At 34.5% G+C, this 21,966-nt stretch overlaps 1 protein-coding gene across 7 annotated transcripts; it reads left to right on the forward strand.

Annotated features, from left to right (window-relative positions):
* Window positions 1-375: 375 nt before the first annotated feature.
* On the forward strand, window positions 376-21,021 carry MTMR6 (myotubularin related protein 6; the record flags this gene model as incomplete). Of its 7 annotated transcripts, XM_084234975.1 has the most annotated exons (15): window positions 376-399; window positions 4,380-4,496; window positions 5,445-5,607; window positions 7,127-7,284; window positions 7,489-7,617; window positions 10,007-10,141; window positions 10,765-10,878; window positions 12,483-12,615; window positions 13,286-13,395; window positions 13,804-13,929; window positions 15,998-16,047; window positions 16,480-16,680; window positions 18,519-18,650; window positions 18,734-18,860; window positions 20,761-21,021. In XM_084234975.1, the coding sequence occupies 15 exons, from the start codon at window positions 376-378 to the stop codon at window positions 21,019-21,021; spliced, it is 1,980 nt and encodes a 659-aa protein (XP_084091101.1). The 7 variants fall into 7 exon arrangements, with proteins under 7 accessions (XP_084091101.1, XP_084091102.1, XP_084091103.1 ...); XM_084234976.1 differs by lacking the exon at window positions 10,765-10,878; XM_084234977.1 differs by lacking the exon at window positions 10,765-10,878 and having other exon boundaries at window positions 7,181-7,284.
* Between the last annotated feature and the right edge of the window lie 945 nt (window positions 21,022-21,966).

Consider the following 21,966-nt stretch of genomic DNA (forward strand, 5'->3'; position numbering starts at 1 on the left):
TGAGAGGAGGACGGGCTCCTCCAGATTCATAAATCATTCTTGTTTCCAAGGACAACCGTCCAACAGAACCTTCCCTCAGGGTTTGGTGAGCTTATCCTCCCTCCACAAGTAGGGGGCGCTGTGGGATCCACGGCAGCCGGGGAACAAATCAGACTCTGCTCTCCCTTGGCTGACGCTGTTTCACGCGCCCGCGCGCGCTACCAGCGGCTGCCTGGTTTGGGGAAGTGTTTCTAGGAGACGGCGCTGGCCGACTGCGCCTGCGCGGCTGACGCTGCCGGGGGCGGGCCGACTGACCCCGGAGCTGGCGGGCCGCGTTAGTTCCGCTGGGTGGCTTTTCGGTGCGCTGGCGGGCGAGTTGTTGACTGACGTCTCGGGATGGAGCACATCCGCACCACCAAGGTAGCGGGGAATAGGAGAACTGCTCGCCGCGGGCCCGAGTCTTACGCGGCGGAGCGGGCAGCGAGGAGAGCCCCGCCGATCCCACCCGCGCTGGGGACCGGCCGGGCGGGGGCCTGGTCCGAAGTAGGAGGGGCCTGGCCCCCGGCGCGAGGGGATGGGCCAGCTGGTCTCGAGGGGGCGGGGGGGGGCCTCTCGGGCCACAATGGGCGAGGCGGCTTGCTTTATCCCTTGGCCTTGGGATCCGGATGATTTGGGGAACTTGAGGTTAAGTCCCAGGAAATTGGTCGCTGCCCTTTCAGCGCTACACTTTGTAGGGCAAAAAGCGGGCTCCTTTAGCTTCAGGGCTTTCAGCCTTCACCACCTTATAGGGTGGATGGTCTGCGGGTCCCCAAATTAACATAACAATGCTGTTTGCGCTTTTCCTAGTTCACGTTTAAATTGTATTCTGTCAGATTATTGATGCAAGTTTTGGAGAAGCTGAGATCAGCACTCAGCTTCATCTCACTTGTCTTGGTCTCCAGGCTTTTAGATTTGATGTTTTCGTCTTTGTACTTGAGACTTTATTGTCTTTAATGTCAGCCTGGCAGAGGGGATAGAGAGAAGGGAAAGATTTTTATCCCATATTTTAGAGTATCTGATGAGATTGTTCTACAGTTAAACTTATCAAATCCTTGATTAATTTCTGTGTGAAAGACATTAATTTTCGAAAACAAGTGTTCCAGTGATTTTTTTTACAGATTTTAAAGCTTGAAGGAAATGACATTAAAGTATTACTAGATTACTACATCACTTAAATTTAATTTTGGGAGGGAGAAGAAACAAATTGAAACTCATAAACTGAGTAACAACATTTTAAGAACGATCCCAGGCAGTCAAAATCAGAAAGAGGACCTAGTGCGAACAAAGTCTTAGTGTTGCTGGAATCATGTTAGTTGCTGCTCATCCTGAAGTTACTGTTCATTTAGGAAAGAGCAGACACACCGTATGTTCATTTGTTTCATGGAGAATTTGAGATCTGTGTCTTTAAAATGTTTCACAATTGTCTTTAAGTTGTCCATTAGAGCTTGTTTTTATCATTGCATGAACTACATTTAATAAAATTGAAGATGCTAAAAATCAAACCCTTTTTAATTTTTTTTTAATAAAATTTTTTTTTAATAAAGGTAAGGTAACTCTAGAATTTAAGTTGCTGGCACTTAATGTATGAAAGTAGAAGGACGATTAACTAAATCACCAAATTAGACTTTTTAAAAATGGAATTGACAATATCTACAGCTATACAATATGATTAACTGTTTTTATATATTGCAAAATAATCACCACAGTAAATCTATCAATAGTTAACATTCTGTACCTATACAAAGTTAATTTTGTTTTTTTTTTTTAAGTGATGAGAAACTTTTATGATTTTCCAGAGACTGAGAGATTTCTGATTTTCTATTACAGTTATTTCTCAACTGTGCTCCTTTATTACTTTGGGTTAATTTTCTAGCATTGAACAGCTACTACTCTGGAATAATCTTAAGTGGGTTATGTAGACTACACGCCAGGCATTGTACAGATACCAGGTATCATGGACCCCATTATGCATTCTGATAATTGTTTGGACTATAACATTTTCTTAAGTTGTACTTAACCTTAAAATACTGATTTGAACATAGTCAATTAGTTATTGTGTAGAAGGTTTCACTTGGACATGGTTAATTTCCTACAAATTAATTTTATTTCAAAACTAAAAATGAATTGCTGTAATTGTATTTAACTCTCTGTAGTCAGTCACTGATCAAGAATTGACTGTAGGGTAGTACTATGTAACTTTTTAGTAATTTGTTCTTAATTGCTCAGATACTCATAAAGTAATAATTGCCATTTTATTGAGCAACTGTGCATCAGTGTAGCTAACTATACAGGTTTACTTCACAATATTTAAAATTTCGTGTGTTAATTTATACAAAATGATCGTTAATTTCTTAAATGACCTTAGTAGTTGGATACATTAGCTCTATTTACAGATAGGGAGAAAATATCTATACAGTTTACGTAATTTACTCAATTAGCTCATGAAAAGTAGAGTGAAAACTTAGACTAATATTTGACTCTAAAAATTACTGTCTCCTCTCTGTAGTTTTAATTTAATTTATTGTAATAATTGTTAAAATTTATTAATATTAAGAAATAAATCATTAATTCTAAGAGTTCCCCCTAATACTTTCTTAACCTTGCTTATTGCTGGTCACTTGTCTATTGCTTACTAATCAGAAATTTATCAGAGAAGGCATTTTGAGCAGAGTAACAGTTAAATGACTTTATTCTGAAATTTAAGAACAGATATAAGCTGTCTTGGTCACATTTGGCTTACTAAGTGTATAATAGCAATAAAGGTGTTAAGGCTGAATTTGATTTTTTTTTTTTAAAGATTTATTTATTTATTTATGTATACAAGCACTGGGTATAGTCAGAAGCACGGGAGGCTGAGAGAATTCACCAGAGTCAGAGCAGAGAGCAGAGCAGGCAGAAGGACCGAAGTACACTGCTGAGGGGAGCAGCGGGCGGCAGGAGAGGTCTGTTGTGCCATGTGGGACCCTCCTCCGGTGGCCGGGGAGCAGCCGGGGATCGAACTGGCGCTGCAGAAGCCGTGGGCAGCTTCGCAACCCAGCGCTCAACCACTGCGCCACCGGGGAGGCCCTAAATTTGATATTTTCAAGATCATTTCCAAGCTACTCTTAATGAACAGTGTAATTACTGCTTTTTTGAGCACTAACTTTATCATGATGAGATAGTCTTGCCAAGAAACAATGGGAAATACAGACACATTTCTTCTTTATACAGCCTTTCTCCTGCCAGACACCAGTGCTGCATAAATCATATGTTGATGTGAATGATATTGTACTGTTTATGAATGAAACTGTACAGAATGAAATGGAAGAATATTTTCCTGAGCTATATGTGAAAGACTGATATTATGATTTGTAGGAAATACATATTTTGGTCACCTAAATGAGATGAGAAAAGTATATTTTTCTCATACATGTTTGGTCTTCATTCACAGTTCCTGGCTTTCAGTTTTCAAAAGCTCTTGGAATTTTCTAAGTGCTATGAGTGATAAAGCTGTCTTTTGCTTTGTTCACAAGGTGGTTTTTTGAAAGTTGTGAGAGTGGGAACTGGTTGCTGGGGAAGTCAACCATTAAGGGGAGGCCGGAACTTCCAGCCCCTCACCCCACCACCTCTGGGGAAGGGACTGGGCCTGGAGCTTGAGTTCTATGTCCAAAGGCCAGTAATTCAGTCAGCCATGCCTATATGATGAGATACAAAAAGAAGCCACATATGGCATAATCTATGCTGGGAATTCAGAGCCAGGAAGAAATATAAAAATAGGCTTTAAGTAACTAATTGATTTCCTGAGATGATAGGGTATCAGTAAGATTGGAAGAATGCCTAGCAGTTAGCTAGATGGAAGAAACCATTTTGGGGGAAGGGAGAATAGTATGAATAAACACAGAGCTGAACGCAAAACAATGTCCTGTGTGGAGAGGTGGGAAGACTACAAAGACTGAGGTGGAGTTTTGTAACCATTTGACTTTTAAGTGATTTAACTTCTGGTAGCTTACCTCTGTAATAACCTTATATATTTCTTACTTGACTTACCACTTCAATAAAAAAGCATTGACTCTGGGATATGAAAAAATATTTTCTGCTTATTTATATCATACCCTTTCTATTCTCAGTGTTTGTGTCAATATTTTTTATAAAGTTCTTTTCTATTGGTTACCTTTGTAACTGTAAAACTACCTATGTTGTTTGTGGTTTTTGTATATATATATCCCCAAAAGATACATGAAACTTAACCTTCAAAGTTAAATAAACTAATATTTTTGAAAAGGAGGAAAAAAATTGAAAATGGTACTTTTAAAATCTTGGGATAACAGAAAAACTGTTTATACTACTTTTTAAATGAGAAGTAACATCTTTTTCTTTTTCAGGTAGAGCAAGTGAAATTACTTGACAGATTCAGTACCAATAACAAATCATTAACAGGAACATTGTATCTTACTGCTACACATCTATTATTTATAGACTCTCACCAGAAAGAAACCTGGGTAAGGAGTTCCTCCTCTCTTTATTGTTTAAAATAATTGTAATCATGAACTTAGTTTTTTCTGTGTTTTATTTTGGACATCTACAAAGAATTTTAATTACTGGTTAACTATCTCAACCAAACATTTTTCGGAGTCTCTGGATTATTTCTACCCACCCTCCTAATAACACAATATCATGTGGGGCCTTCCCTGGTGGCGCAGGCCGTTGAGTGCAGTGCTATGGAGCTGTCTGCAGCCTCTGCAGCACCGGTTCAATTCTCGGCCAGCCTGGGAGAGTCCCACATGGCAAGGCAGACCTCTCCTGTCTCGCCCGCTGCTCCCCTCAGCAGTGTATTTCGGTCTGTCTGCCTGTTCTGCTCCCCGCTCTGTCTCTGGTGAATCCCCTCACCCTCCCAGGCATCTGGCCTATACCCCAGTTCTTGTATGCATGAATAAATAAACCTTAAAAATAAATAAATAAATAAAACAATATCATGTGGAATGTGGAATTATTTTGCAAATAACCAGCAAGTCTTTTTATCTACATAAGTAATTATAAACCATCTACTTCTTTTTTTTAGTTGAGGTAACATTGGTTTTAATATTTTGTTTCTAAAATTTTTTAATCTAAATAATATTTGTACATGTTAATGGGTCAAATGGTATATTCTGTAGTATTGGTATCAAATTATAGCAACAATCAAATTAATTTTTTTATGTGTGTGTTTGTATTTTTCATATATGTTCAGAGTTTCTCAGATATTTCTTGGGGTTAAATTATCTGGTCTTAGACAAGTACATTTTCAACCTTATTAAGTATGTGAATTAAGAGTATTTGTTTAGCATATAACATTTTAGACTATTTCAAGAGGCCATTTCTAACATTTTTGCATTTTCACAAAGAATAAGATACTTTGTGCTTTTCATAATGAATGATCAAATTTTTTGGTTTGCTTTTCCATGTTGTAGATATTGCACCACCATATTGCCTCTGTAGAGAAATTGGCTTTGACTACTTCTGGATGCCCACTTGTAATTCAGTGCAAGAACTTCAGGATTGTGCATTTTATTGTTCCCAGAGAAAGAGATTGCCATGATATTTACAACTCTTTGCTACAACTGTCAAAACAAGGTACTGATCTTAGACAGCAAAACTTACTTGCTCAATTTTGAAATGAATTATCTAATGTCTAATATTGCTGTTTTATACTTTAACTTATTCTAAAGTCAAGTTCTTGTGCACTCCAAAATATGTTGTCTAGAAAGAGTTAGAAACTTCTAATGTGAATTGTAAGAATTAAAAGAATGGTTCCAAAAAAAAGCATATCGATTTGAAAAACCATAGTCATATGTTTATGTTTTTGAAGTCTGTTGATAGTGTCGGAGCTTTTTTTAAAAGTGGATATCCCACAACCAAGGGGAATAACTTAGAAATTGATACTACAAAAGGAAAGTTTAAGGAGACCAGGCTCTTTCAGTAGCAAGGGACTAATATGTTTAATGGACTAGAATGGAGCATAAGGGAACTGAGCAGAGGGAAAAGAGAGTGTGAATCCTACTTCAGTAGAGGTAGGATTGAGAGTATAGGTCCTAAAGAGGAACCTTATGCCTTAGGAATCTGGAGGCGTCCTTCCCCCAATGTGACTTGAATCACATAGATCTCTTCAGGAACACAAAGCACAGGTGTTTGTCTGAGCTTACTGAATGTTATGTTTGTGGTAGTTGAATGTTGCTGGATTGTGGTAGTTTTGGAGTGGGTTTGTGCTCTCCCTCTTGTAACACATAAAGCCTGTAATCTATGTCCCATTGTCTCAGGTTAAATCAGGTCTTATAGTAAAGATGATTGTGTGACTTTTCTGGAACTTACTATTGTTCAGAAATGTTTTCTGGAGCTCTGTGCAATCCTTGCATTTTTGTTCACACTGTCCTATGGGAATGTATGTGCAATTTTACATTCTATATTTAACATTTAGCTTTTTATTAGATTACTATCTTTCTGTTTACATTCATGTGTTAGAAGTGTTGAATGGGAAGAGTCTGTCTTTAAAATTTTACTTTTAAGAAAAGGAAATATATGGGCCTCCCCGGTGGCGCAGCGGTTGAGCGCTGGGTTGCGAAGCTGCCCGCGGCCTCTGCGGCGCCGGTTCGATCCCCGGCTGCTCCCCGGCCACCGGAGGAGGATCCCACATGGTGCGCAGACCTCTCCTGCCACCCGCTGCTCCCCTCAGCAGTGTACTTCAGTCCTTCTGCCTGCTCTGCTCCCCACTCTGGCTCTGGTGAATTCTCTCACCCTCCCGCGCTTCTGACTGTACCCAGTGCATGTATAAACAAAACAAACAAACAAATATAATAAATAAATAAATAAGCATGCCTCTATAAAAAAAAAAAAAGAAAGAAAAGGAAATATAGTGGAGAAATTAGTATTTAAGTCTAACTTTTATCTACTAATTTTGCTGATGCTATAAATTGAATCTCAGATTGATATGTGTGCCTTTATATATAGTTAATTGTGTCAGAACTGAGAAAATACTAGTTCATATATTACCCATCTCTTAAAGAAAAAGTGGAGGCATAAAAATGAAAAAAATATATTTTTTTCATAGAGCTTCAAGTCTTGTTAGTTTTAACGTGTGTTTTTTTATGTACTACAGCAAAATATGAAGATCTTTATGCATTCTCTTATAATCCGAAACAAAATGATTCAGAACGATTACAAGGTTGGCAGCTCATTGACCTTGCTAAGGAATATAAGAGGATGGGCGTGCCAAACCCAAACTGGCAGTTGTCTGATGCCAACCGAGAATATAAGGTAACTTAGCAATTTCGAAGAAATTAAGAAAGTGTTAGTACCAGAGAGTCAGAGTATAATGGTAGCAAATTGTCTTTGTATTGCTATGTACTGTTCTTGCATTTAATAAATGCTTGCATTTTAAAGTTTTTTAAAGGTGGTTTCTAACCTCATGATTTTTGAACTTTGAAAAAAAAAAAGGTTTGTTTTATTTGTTATTTACAGATATGTGAAACTTACCCCAGAGAACTTTATGTTCCCCAAAGTGTAAGCAAGCCAATAATTGTTGGCAGTTCCAAATTCCGGAGCAAGGGAAGATTCCCAGTTCTGTCCTATTATCATGAAGAGAAGGAGGTAGGAATCTTTTCATTTGCTTTCTATAAAGGTGGTATAACCCGACTTCTGCCTTAAGTATCCAAAAGAACACTCACTTTTACATTAAGAAGTTGTTGACATAATAGAGGAGTGCTGATAGAGGTATTGATGATAGAGGAGTGCTGACTTTTTAATTACATTTTTGAAATTTTAAAGCAAAGCTGCCATGACAATCACAGAAACTTTCATTCTTGTATCTTTCTTCCCTCTTCCCCACTTCCTTTGTTTGAGTAGAGACTTGAAAACAATAAGATTCATGACCAGACTCTTCTTTCCTTTGGTTCTCTTTTGATCCTGCTTGTAGTGGAGGACACCAGATAATTTTGACAATGCAACTTTTGAGAAAAGGGAGAGAACCATAGATATTCCAAACTCATTTTCATAGTAAGCATTTCAAACTAGGAGGGATTTGCGATATGAAGAGGGAAAGTAGGAAGCTTTATACTAAGATGCTCTGATAGGGATTTTCATTTTAGTAGAACTTACTTTTGTAGCCTGTAACAGTAGGTTAGCAGGTATTATATGTTAAATGCTTTATATGCATGAGAGCCTCATAACAACTATATAAAGCAGGTTTTGCTATGTACCTGTAACCTGCAAATGGGGAAACTGGTTCAGAGATGATAAGTCACTTTTCCTATATGTATCTGGTAAGTGAGGTATTTGATGCCAGTCTGACTCCCAATATTTTGTGGCCTGGTTTTTGTCCTTAGGAAACTTTTAGAATCTTCTTTTTCCTTATTGTGAAATTTCACAGTGATGTGCCTTGGTGTGCTATTTTAAATTCTATTTGGAAACTCAGGTCCCAGTTTTGGGAAATTACTTCTTTGTTAACTTACTCTAGTGTGTATGTGTGTATTCATTGACAATTGGGATTCCTAGTGTAAGCCTCAGTTTTTCTTAATTTTCTCTCTTATTTTCTATCTCTTTCTATTTTCTGGAGGATTCCTCAACATTATTTCCAATTCATCTCTTTAATTCTTTATTTTTGCGATAGCATTTTGAAAGTCTTGTATGCTCTTTCCTGTTTTCTGAATTCTTTGTGAAAAGAATGCTTCCCACGCTAGTTATCTGTTTGTTCAGAGTTCCTTTTTTTCTGTTTGTTTTTGTTTCTCATGTCTTTCAGATATCTTATTCTTGGCTGACCTCTCATATTTAAGAGTGAGGTACTACAAAGTTGTGTAGTTTGTTTGTGTGCATAGTAGCTTCTCCAGTTTACCCAAACTGAAGCTTTCAGAGGTACCAAATCCTGAACTTTCCTTGGATTTTGCTGCTCCAGATATATTGCTTCTAGTGAGTCACAGCAAATAATTGGTTATTGTCAATTGCTTTCATTTCCTCCAATTTTATTGCATCTCTATTATATTTTGTCTTTCCCGCCATTCTCTTTGGCCTTTTTGGTTTTATACATTTTAAATTTCTTTATTTGAACTTTAGTTGGGCTTAGAAGGGAGCCAGAGGTAAAAAATAAAGTTTCAAATACACATTCCTAATTTACTTTTCAGAACAAAATCATAGGGATATGACAGGTTATGGTATGGCCTTTGTTTGACACACCCATGTTTGTATACATTTTTTATTTGGAAAACTTGGCTGATAATAGGTATTTAATCCCTAACTTAACAAATCAGAAAGGAGGTCTGAAAGAAGTTTTAATAAAGTAGTTCTTATTTTCTTCCTACTATTGTATTAAATTTTCATGGTTTTAGTTTCTGTGTGGATGTAAAATACATGAGTGTGAATTACATAGATATTCTTTTCTTAATGATATTGTGGTTGGACTGTTTGAGTAGAATTGAGCTGGAATTGGTATGGATAAGATTAGAGAAAAAGTATATAGGCTTACATTTTTTTAATCTTCTTTTAAGATTTTAAATGACAATAAATTATGTAATCCACATTTACTACTTCTTACAGATATTTTAGTCCTCTTAGATTTACTATACTTTAACCCAGATTTGAGTTGAAAGTTAGTTTTCTCACATCTCATTTTACATAAATGTTGCTGACTTCTAGAGATCTAACGGTCTTTGAAAAATAAAAGTTCATATATTGCTGCTTTAAAATTATTTGTTTTATATTTATTGACTAATTTTTACTTAAACTGAAATTATTTTGTAATCTAAATCTAGCACAGAATGAAAATATGGGAACGTGACATACAACTGACCAGGTATTTTTTCAGAGGACCTAAGATTTTTTTAATCAAGCTAGGTAAGAAAGCATTTAGGCTTTTTAGTAGAAGAGACTAGTGGGAAAACAGATTGCATATTTGATTTAAATTTTTGCATTTTTTTTCCTTTAGGCATTTTTTAAGACATATTCTAGACATCTTTGGATAATCTATTTTCTGTCTTTTAAAAATCAGGCTGCCATTTGTCGATGTAGTCAACCACTCTCAGGATTCAGTGCCAGATGCCTGGAGGATGAACATTTGCTTCAAGCCATTAGTAAAGCCAACCCAGTCAATCGCTATATGTATGTTGTGGATACCAGACCCAAAGTATGTGTCTTGAAAACAGTACAAATCTTTGTTAATTATTGGGAGTTTATCAATCAGTCCATATTTAAAATACCTGATGAATCCTAGTTTGTATTAATCCAGTCTAATGATGACTAAGGAATTCAGTCTCTTAAAAGCTACCATCATAGGAAACCAAATTCTCAGTAACCCAGATGGTGATTTCTTAAGTCTTTTGATACATATATGTAATAGAAATTTGGGGAAACTGATTTTATATTGGGAACTCAGTAGTGTTTAAGTTATTTTGAAAGAATACTGAATAATGTGTGATGTAAAAAATTAGAAATTCTTACTATTATTGGTAGAATTTTTAATTGGCAAAATGCTTTGTTAAAATAATGCATCTTAATTGGAAATACTCAAGACATTAAGGGAAACAGTTAACTTAGGAAACATGGATCTAGAGAATTAATAGTAAATAGGAAATAGTTGCTCTGTTAGTTGTCTTTAATTTAAGGTTAAATTTTTATCACGGGAACAAATGTCAGAGTCCCTTTTTCTAACAAACACACTTAAATAGCCAGTTTATATAGGATCCTGAAACTAAAGTAATTAAAATCCTCAAAGGTAATAGCTAACATTACTTTTAATTTTTATTATAGCATCACATGCAGAGCTGGTGGGCTTCACAAAAGGACATTGGCAGAATTATAGTGAGGATTTCTTCAAAAATCTGGAATGATGAGAAAATAAGAGAAAGCGATGAGAAAAAGCGAGTGAGCTATAAATATAGAACACAATTTTAGGCAGCTTTGTTGAAAGGAATGGTAGTTGTTTTAGAAGTAATTCTCATCATTGTGTAATTTAAAAAAAGATATGTAGAAAACAAGATTAATTTCAGTAAATTAAAAAGTAATAAAAGGTAGAATTTAATAATTTGAAAACTTGTTAAAGAGAAAATACTTTCTTAGAATTCAAGAGTACTGGTGATATCTCTTGTAAAAATTTTTTTTACTTGTGTAATCTGGCTAGGTTAATGCTTAGATAATACTTGATATAAGAGATGATTATAATACAGGACTTTCTGGATAGGAGGTCTGAGGAAGATTTGTTTCTCAGAACCTATTATCTTTTATTTGTATTACTGATTTTGATACAAAAATTATATCTTTGACTGCTTTACTAGTTAAACTTAAGTAGTAGTAATATAGAATAGTATTTTAAATTTCTAACTCTGACTTTAGTCATCATCAGTGCTGAATAACCACTGAAATGGTAAATAAAATTTTACAGTGCTTGTTAGCAACATTGGCCTGGGTCCATTGAATGGAAACACTTAGCTTTTTTTCTAAATTTGGTTCTGCTTCATTCAAATTCATAAGAATATTTAAGTAAATTGTAATGATGTGTTATATGAAATCCAAGTCTGAAAGAATCAAACGTATGGAAGGCCTCAGTGAACCTCTGGTGGCATTTGATCTGATAACTGAAGGCCACGGGCCTAAAGGCAGTTTGTTTTACTCCTAGAGAGAAGTTTGTTTTGGGCCCAATTCTAGGAGATCTATCAGGCTAATGGATTATGTGTTGTATTATATACTGTATGGATCTCCACTTGTTTGTAATATTGAGGACTTCAGATGATCTGACTCACCTCAAATATGTGACTTTCTGAATGACCAAGTGCTCTAGGCTTATTCTGAAGTAAAATTTATAGGTTCATTCTGTAAAACAAAGACTCCACAGCTCTGCTCAGCTCCAATCATCTCAGATTAAGGAGAGATTATTTCCTTTTTTTAAATTTTGAAAAATTAGAAACATAAATTTTGAAATATGGAAAACTAATTAAAAACAAAAATAAATTATTTTCATGAATTATTTGTAGGGAACTTTTATGTATTCATGTTGTTATAGTATTCTTTTGTTTTTTAAAGATTTATTTTATTTATGCATACAAGAACTGAGGTGTAGGCCAGAGGTGCAGGGGGATAAGAGGATCCACCAGAGACAGAGTGGGGAGCAGAACAGGCAGACTGACTGAAATACACTGCTGAGGGGAGCAGCAAGCAAGACAGGAGAGGTCTGCTGCGCCATGTGGGTCAGCAACATGGCTGGGAATCGAACTTGTGCTGCAGTGGCTACAGATAGCTTCATAGTGCTGAGACTAACCCCTATGCCACCAGGGAGGCCCTATTGTATTCTTCTTTACTGTTAATACATGTGACATTTTTATTTATTTAAAAAATAGCACCATATTCAGTTTTAATCAGTTCCTTTAAATTCTCTTGTAGCTAAAATATGGCTTATTTAATATTTTCATATTTTGGTAAAAACTAAGTTAAAAGATAATTTGTCACTAAATTTCTATAATTTTAAATTTTAGCTGAATGCAATGGCCAACAGAGCAGCTGGAAAAGGTTATGAAAATGAAGACAACTATTCTAACATTAGATTTCAGTTTGTTGGAATTGAAAATATTCATGTCATGAGGTCCAGCCTTCAGAAATTACTGGAAGGTATGATTATTGCTTACCTTCTAGGCAGCTTTGTCCAATAGAAATATAATGCTAATCACATATTAAAGTTTAAAATTGTAGAATTAGTATTTTCTAATATTTAAAAAAGTAGTAGTTGAAATTAATTTTAAGAATATATTTTCTTAATCTAACATTAAGAAAGCTTAACATGTAATCAATATAAATAATTATTAATGAGATATTTTACATATTTTCGCTGTAAGTCTTAGCCTCATCTCAGGTGTTCCATAACCATAATTGGGTAGTGGCCACTCTATTGGATGGTATGGTTCTAATAGTTTTAGAAAAATTACTATTGTTAGATATTCTTGGTAGTGAAGATTAATGTAGGATCATAATATTTCATTTAAACATTAATGATCTGGTGTGGAATTTTTAAAAATTAAAATACCAGACTATTTTTAATTAAATTGTTGTGCTGCAAATTATTTTAATAAAGAGATTGGAGCATTTTTTTTAAAACACAGGAAATGATAGCAAAATGTACCCCCAAATCCGTTATTGAGCTTCATAGTATCTTTTTATATATAGTTTTCCCTATAGTCACCTTCTCTTCTTACACAGTTCACTCACCTAGAGACATCTTAAATAGGACATCTTAAATAGACTCTTGTGCCATTCTAATGAAATGTTTTTCTCCCTTTTTTAGTCAATGGGACTAAGGGGCTTTCGGTCAATGATTTCTATTCTGGCTTGGAGAACTCAGGATGGCTTCGTCATATCAAAGCTGTTATGGATGCTGCAATCTTCTTAGCCAGAGTAACTGTTCATTGTTCATATTTGGCTTCTGGGTTTATGAAGATTGGAAAGGAATGGGTTTATTCTGTTGGGTGCTAGAATCTTTTCCAGTTAGATAAATTTTATTATGTTTTTCCTCTTAATGAGGTTTACTTTAATTTGAACTTTAACAATATTATGTAGCACTTAATGTAGGGACTTAAAAAGAAATTCCCACACTCTCTGAAACAGTGCCTTTGTGTTTGGTTTTTGCTTTAAGATTATATGGTGTTTTGTCTTCTTTTTTAGAAATTATTATGTGACATTCTCATTGCAATCAGAGTTCTTTATCATTTAATAATTACTAGTATGATATTTGAATAAGTGGAACTTATTGATTACCTAACATGTATCCTAGTAGAATCTAAGTTATGTGATCTTTCTTTTCAGGCAATAATGGTTGAAAGTGCAAGTGTGTTGGTACATTGCTCTGATGGGTGGGATAGGACTTCCCAGGTTTGTTCCCTTGGCTCTCTATTGCTGGATTCCTACTACAGGACAATCCAAGGATTCATGGTAAGGATTTATTAGACTAGACCAGTGCTTCTTAAAGTAAGGTTGATTTTTGTCCTTCTAGGGGAAATTTGGTAGTATTAGGAGATATTGTTACAACTGAAAGAAAGGCTGTAGCTGACATCTAGCTTACCGATGCCAGAGACACTAGGCATTCTATAATATATAGGATGGGCCTACAGCACAGAATGATCTGGACATATGTTAGTAACGCTAAGGTTAAAAGGCCTTGAGTTACACTAATTTCCTTTTGTGACACCTTCTTGACAAAAATTTTAGATTTTAAGTTTTTTCCCTAAAATATTACAATAGAGGTATTTAGTATTTCTCATTTATCTAACAAATACAAATAATGTGGTAAAATAAGGCATAAATAAGAATATTAAAAAATCATGTTCAAGAGGAAACTTACTATTTACAAGTTCTTCATATGCTAATTACTTTTTAGGAAGCATGTTTTATATCTGAAGATTAAATTTCCAGTTGAACAGATTTTCAGCTTTTTTAACTAAAACCCTGACTTGTCTATTGTTTCTTTTACATATGATCAGATTAACTCATTTTCAAATTTTATATATATTTAACTATTGTCATGTAAAGTAAATGAAGAGATGGTAGAAAGTTTTCATTAGTTTATAAGTATTAATTAAAATGCAGCTTAAAGCAAGAGAAAGTTTAGTATCACCAGGTTTAATATCACCACTCTGTGGTGCTAACATACTGAATCTGGAGCAGGACAAAGGGAAGTACATGTTTAATTTGTGATTGTTTGCTAGACATCCAAGTAAAATGATGTAATAAACAATAGGGACAATGTAAGAGCTTCCCAGGTAACAGGAACATTGAGAATAAAGCATAGCTCCGTTAGATGTCTGCAGAGTGGAGTCAGGGTGAGTGTTAGTGTTAAGAACTTGGGTGCAGAGGAATATAGTGGAGTTGAGAGTCTGAAGAAGACTAGAGTTTGGACTATGCCCTCTTTGGGTAGACGAGCCATTGAAGGACTTTATTTAGAGAAACATTTTGTAATTTGCTTAGATGCTTTTAAGAAGGTATTTTCATGTCTTGAAGACTAGGGGAATGGGAATGGAGGCGGAGGCTAGGAGACCAATATAGAAACTGTTATGATAACTCAAGAGAGAAAAAAGGAGGTCAGATTTAAGGCAGGACCACAGAAATGGAGGGGAGGGGATAAGTTCCAAAGGGGTGTTAAGAAAGTACAGTCAGTAAGAATTGTTCATGGATTGTGGATGTGGAATAAGAGAGAGGCATTTCCAGGATCCAGGCTCCAGACTCAGTTGCCAATATGTACATTGCTATTCTTCTGCTCTTCATTGAAGAAAGCAGAGTAATATATCTAGTGGGAAAGATACTGAGTTAAGTTTTAAATGTTGGTGTATAGAGAATGGAAGAGGGCTTATAATAAAATCTGAGCTCCAGCCTGAAGATCAGTTGCCCAGGTCACAGGTGTGGAAGTGGCAAAGTTAGGATTTAAGTTCATAAAATATAACTCCAGAAATTGCATCTTTACTTGATCGTGTTGTGACCGAAAACAGATAAAAGGAAGATTCAGGAGATTCGATGTCAACTTTTGAATTTGAATGCAAACTTTTCATTGGTCTCTACCATTTTATTATATAAGTAATATACAAGTAAGCCAAAAGTTTTAAACATCCACAATAGTCTACCACCCAAAATTACCCATTGTTAGCATTTTGTTTTACATTTTCCTAGTCTTTTTTTCTATGCACATAGTTTCATCATACATACATAATTGCAAGTGCAGTACTGCTTTATAATAATATGTGCTTTTCACTTAAAATGTAATAAGTACAACTGAAACAGTTAAAGTCACAGATAACTGAATTTCCTTTTATGTGTCATTCACTTCTTTAACCCCACCTCTAAAATCCAGGGATTTTCTTACAATTAAAAATATTTTGTTGTTTTGTTTTCAACCATAAAATTAAAGTATAAGTGCTTCTTTTTAAGATAATAAGATTTAGTCCATTCTGAACAACAATGAAAATTGAAAATAGTTATAAAATAAATTTTATACTTTTTTATCATTAAGGTTTTAATAGAAAAGGATTGGATCTCCTTTGGACATAAATTTTCAGAGAGGTGAGTCACAGTTAGACTTTTACATATGCTGTAAAATTCATAACTAACTTAGAGTGCCACAATGTCTGTCTTCATCTGCTTGCATATCTGATGGGGTGTGAGAGTGCTATGGTTTTTGGATAAAGACTGATTTAATTTTTTTCTGTCATTTCAGTTTTCTTACCTGAGTTAATTTTCATGGCTACTTGCTACCTTTTTTGTTTATATGTTGTAGTTAGTAGTTACAGATCCTTTAAAATTGCACTTGAAAAACTCATCATCATAAGTTGTTTTAATAAAAGCAATATAGTTTTTTGTCATAATCTAACAATGGTGATTTTGTGTGTGTGTGTGTGTGTGTGTGTGTGTGTGTGTGTGTGTTTAATTTTAACAATACCTGAACAATGAATTTTTAGAGGCAACTTTAAAAGCTTGTACTTTCTGGGGTCTCAGGTGTGGCCATTTGGATGGTGATGCAAAGGAAGTCTCACCGGTGTTTACTCAGTTCTTGGAATGTGTATGGCATTTGACTGAACAGTTTCCACAGGCCTTTGAATTCAATGAAGCATTTCTTCTTCAGATCCATGAACATATTCATTCATGTCAGTTTGGAAACTTCCTTGGAAATTGTCAGAAGGAAAGAGAAGAACTCAAGTAAGATGGTTTGATGAAAATGGACTCTCTTTTTTTCTACTAGCTGAGGGAGGTCTAACATAGATCCTTGAACTTCATAAAATATCTTGACATGAAATAGTCCTGAATTTTATCATAAAAATTTTGTTTGTATTTCTGAAACTCAATACCTTCATCCTTCATAGCCTCAGGTTAATAGTAAAAATACATTCAAAACATTTGAAGTGTAGCCTGCATATAGAAAAGTACCTATAGTATCAATTAAAGGCCAATAAATCTTAAATTCATTTACCTATGTAACCAGCACCCAGAATAAGAAACATTACCAACATTCTAGAATGCTCCTTTCTAGTCTGAATTTACATTTAGAACAAAATAATCTTGACACAATTCCATTTTCCAGAAAGTATTCATCATTAAATTTTAAAGTATGGTAAAAGATTTAAGTATTGATTTTAAAGTACAATGAAACCTTATAGTTCTTACATTTCTAAACAGGCATTTCTTTGGCATGAATAAATTTGCCTCTGTTGGTTGCAGTTTGTCCTTGAGTGGGGTCCCATACTTATTCTTCCCTACCCTGGCTTTGAAGGTAGCAGTTTCTGGCTGAATTCTAATGCAAGGGAGGGCTTAGGTAAGGCTATGAGGTATATATCCATGCCTCGGATTCAGAGTTTATAGATTTCTTCCAAAGAGTCAATAAAAAGCAATTACAGATTCGTGAATGTTCAAGTGAGATACTAGAGAAGCTAAATCTGTTAGTAATTTGAGCAGCCATGTACTCTTACTCCCAACAGAGTTGAAGGCAGAACTGAGATCATATGGAAGATTCTAAGATGTGTAAAGGGAATAACAGAGCATATGTAAACAGAGTTTGAAAGAGATGAACAAAATCACAAACATTAAGACTTTAGCTCTGTGCTGCAGTAATTCACGGTTTATCATAATTTGGAGCAGGTGACTCTTGGAATCTAAAGCTATTTTACGAAAAATTCCCTTCTCAATTAGTTCTAAACATTCTCATAAATAAGAGAATGATAATAAAAGAGATTATTTCCTACCAGTCATTCTCTTAAGAACATACCTACGTGTCATTTTAAGGGCTATAAAAAAATGAGCATATTCTCCACTTCCCCCCCTTTACTCCTATCTATTTTATGTATACTTCGTAAGTATATCTAAAACTATTCTATTCTTTACTCACCTACTTATTCTTAGATTTGCAATATAATTAGTAATTTTTACTCTTGAGTAATATGATTTTTTCTTAACACCTTGTTCGATGTACTTAGGTGTGATGATTTGAAATAGGCGTAACAGGGAGCAAATTTTATGAAATTGTGTGAGGTAAGAAAGGTATCTCTTGGACCTCCCTGGTGGCCTAGGGTTAAGTCTAATGCTACTTTGGTGGCCTGAATTCTATCCCCAGCCATGGAGCTAACCCACACAGCCCAGGAGACCTCTCCTGTTTGGCCTGCTGCTCCCCTCAACAGTGTATTGATTCAGTAGATCTGTCTGTTGTGCTCCCCGCTCTGGTGAATCCTCTCACCCTCTGCAACTCTGGCCTATACCCCAGTTCTTCTACACAAAAATAAATAAATAAAAATCTTTTTAAAAATGAAAGGAATCTCTTAAAGTTTATGGTTTTGAGAGAAGTTGATAAACCTGTATATATTCAAGGGATATGTGGTTTTCTTTATTATACGATTTTGAGTGAAAAAGGTGAAACGAGAATACAGAATTCAGAGACAAGACGGGGTTAGACTTTGAATAGGAAGAGAAAGTAAAACTTTTTGCCTGATTTATTAAAATTAGTGTGACCATCTATGGGAAAGATCTTTGTTTTTCATTACATTAAGGTTAAAGGAGAAGACTTACTCTGTGTGGCCATTTCTTTTGGATGATCAAAAGAAGTACTTAAATCCTCTCTACAGCTCCAAATCTCAGAAATTTGCAGTTTTGGAGCCAAATACAGTCTCTTTCAATTTCAAGTAAGTCAGCATCTTTGAAGTGTTTAATTTATACTTGACTTTTCTCAAACACATTTTATTGAAACTTCATTTTTGTCATAAAGGTTTTGGAGGAGCATGTACCACCAATTTGATCGAACATTGCATCCTAGACAGTCTGTGTTTGACATAATTACGAATATGAATGAGCAAAACAAGCAGTTAGAGGAAGATATTAAAGACTTAGAATCTGTAAGTATTCTAATGTAGCTAATGTAAAATATTTGGAATATTAAATCTGTTTCCTTACTTGTGTTGTCTGTGCAAATCAGTGTGTACAGAAAACTGTAAGTACACGATTGCTTCAAAATCAGATCTCTACTTTAGGTTTGTTTGAAGTGGCTTTCTATATTTTAAAATATATTGAAATAGTTTAAATGTTTAGAAAAGCATAGCTATAAACCTAATAAATATTGGGGTATCCACAACCTAGCTCTGTGAGATTTTAGCATTTACCTTGTTTGCTTCAGATTTTTCATTTCAAGAAATAATGCATTATAAATGTATTTGAGGACTCTCTACTCACTCTTTCCCCATCTACTTTTACTGTGCTGAATCATACCTGTGTATATTTCTATACTTGTATTGCATGTTTACTACAATTTATAATGTTTTAATATACATTTGTCCACTATTATATAAATATATATTACATTTATTATTATTATGTATTGAGAAAACACAAAAGAATATACATATTGTATAAAGACATGAGGCAGCAGATAATACAGATGCCCATATATCCTTTACACACTTAAGAGATTGCATATTTTAAAACTATGACAGGCTTCTCATACGGTCATTCTCCATTTTGCTCAACTGTGTTTTGAAATGCATGGATAATTGATACATGTAGTTTTATCATTTTTGGGAAACTATTGTATAATAGTCTATTATATGAATAAATATATCACAGTCTATCCCTTCAGCTGTTACTGAATATTTAAAACGTTTTCAGTTTTGGATTTCCATGATGAACAAGTAAGCTGAATGACTTTTTTATGAGTTTGTTGGCCACTTGGTTTTTCTTTTTATGCGAATGGCCTATTCAAATCTTCACTCATTTTCCTGTTGTCACATTTGCCTTTTCCTTACTGACTTTGTAAGAATTCTTCATATACAAGACACTAATTCTTTGTTATATGTATTGGAAATGTCTTTGTCTATTTTTGTCTCTCCCACTTTATTTGTGGCAAGTTTTGTACAGATATTTGAATTTTAATATAGTGTTTTGTGCATCTTTGTGTACCTTGTTTAAGAAAGCCTTCTCCACCCTGAGATTGTTCTATAATCTTTTCTTTGTCTTTATATATATATAACTGAAAAGGAATAGTAATTACGTATTTTTTAAATCCTAGGTAGTTGCTGTAGTTCAGTAAGACTATCTAGTCTGCCTCTCGGGTGGGAACATTCTTTAACCATTTCTCAGCTAAGAAGTAATGATTGCTTTAGTGAACTGCAGGAAGATACATAAAAGGAGAGGCAAACCGAAGATGTAATGTAGTTAATAAAAGAAGATTGAATGGAGATCAGGCCAATGATTTGGAGAGTTTGATATTCTGCCAGAAAGTATTTTTTTTCAATCTTCTGTTATGTTTAAAAATTTTAAAAAGTGCTTTCATGTCTACTTCACAAATCTTTGTAGAAAAACCATGTAAGAAATCTTCTTAGGCAATAAGAAGATAATGTATTTGCTACATTATCAGTTGTGAATTCAGGGTGTATTTCTGTATTTCTTTCATTATAAAATGTATAGTTAGATTTTGTAGGTAGTAAATGTCCTTTTCAAATATTAATTTATTATTAATTTATATAGAATATTAGTGATCTTCTGTAGTCCATGATCTTCTGTAATAAAATCTTAGCTAATGATTTTCATTGCAAAATTTGTGAAGAGCTAGGATTCTCAACAATGTCTTTTTCACCTACATTCAATTTTATTAATTTTTTAGAGTAATTTTAATTATATACAATTTAACTATTGTACATAAAAAGAAACTTGTTAAAGCATGTTTTCTTCTTTCATATAACATGTTGAACATGTAGTATATGTTATTTAGTAATTTTTTTTTGAAATTTGAATTTGTTCTAGAAAATGAAGCAATACAAAAAGAAGCAAGCAGATGGAGTTCTCACCAAGGAATTGTTGCATTCAGTTCATCCTGAATCACCTACCCTCAAAGCTTCACTGTGTTTTAAAGAGCAATCTCTGTTACCTGGGAATGATGCTCTTCGAACTATAGAGGGCAGCAACCCAGCAGATAATCGTTACAGTGAATACACTGAAGAGTTTTCCAAATCAGAACCTGCTGTGGTCAGCTTAGAGTATGGTGTAGCAAGAATGACTTGTTAGACTTACGGAGTATTTTCTGAACCTATTGTAATGGAAGAAGTGGATTATTGTGAGGGTGATGTGTGTGCATGAGCAAAAGTAATTTGTCTTATAATGATCTTAGAGTTTAACAGTTAATAGTTGAAGAGAGGATAATAACTGCTCTTGTCAGAGAAATATGTCAGTTTTATTGCATTTCTGGCAAGGAATGACTTTCAGTTTTGTGAGAAATGAGTGGTGTTGGTGGGTTCACTCAAGAAACAATTCTACTGTATAGTAGTGGATTGACATTTCTGTATCATTTATATGTTAATTACAGACAAACATCAGTGGCCATCCTTAAGTATCTTAATTTAATTGCCAGTAAACAAACTTAACAAAGTGGTCCCTAATAATTGAAACGGCATGTACTTTGATTATGTAGCTGAATATTTACATATTTTGCCTACTAGTGATGTTTAATGTTGAAGTGCCATGAAATATATTTCTAAGAAAGCCTTAAAATCTCAGTTTATTCTTTACACGTAAGTTTTTTAGCCTAGAATAAGATTTTTTTTTGTTTTGGCCAACCTTGTTTTATTTGTAAAGAGTTGTGCTCTGTAACAGCAGTTGCATGCTATAATATGCCTATATAAGCAATTGCAAAAGTACACTGCTACTGTAATGTTTAGCAGGTCCCAAATCTGCATTCAAAATTAACAAAACTGAAGGTTTTATTCTGATTACGGTTTGTTTAGTGCTACATTTGATAACTTATTCACAACTTAGATTATTGGCTTCTTGAGTATATATAAGAATATTGACTGTCTTTTGTGTATGGATTACTGCATTCCATTTATTTTTTGTGGTTGACTTTATTCCTTTGGTAACTAAGTGTAAAGTGTTCTAACTGAAATTGTTTTTAGAAACAATGTACATACATACATATTTTTTAAACTTCTTTATCTCTGATGAATTGTTGTTCCT

This window comes from Talpa europaea (genome assembly GCF_964194135.1).
Source record: "Talpa europaea genome assembly, chromosome: 6".
Lineage (NCBI taxonomy): Eukaryota > Metazoa > Chordata > Mammalia > Eulipotyphla > Talpidae > Talpa > Talpa europaea.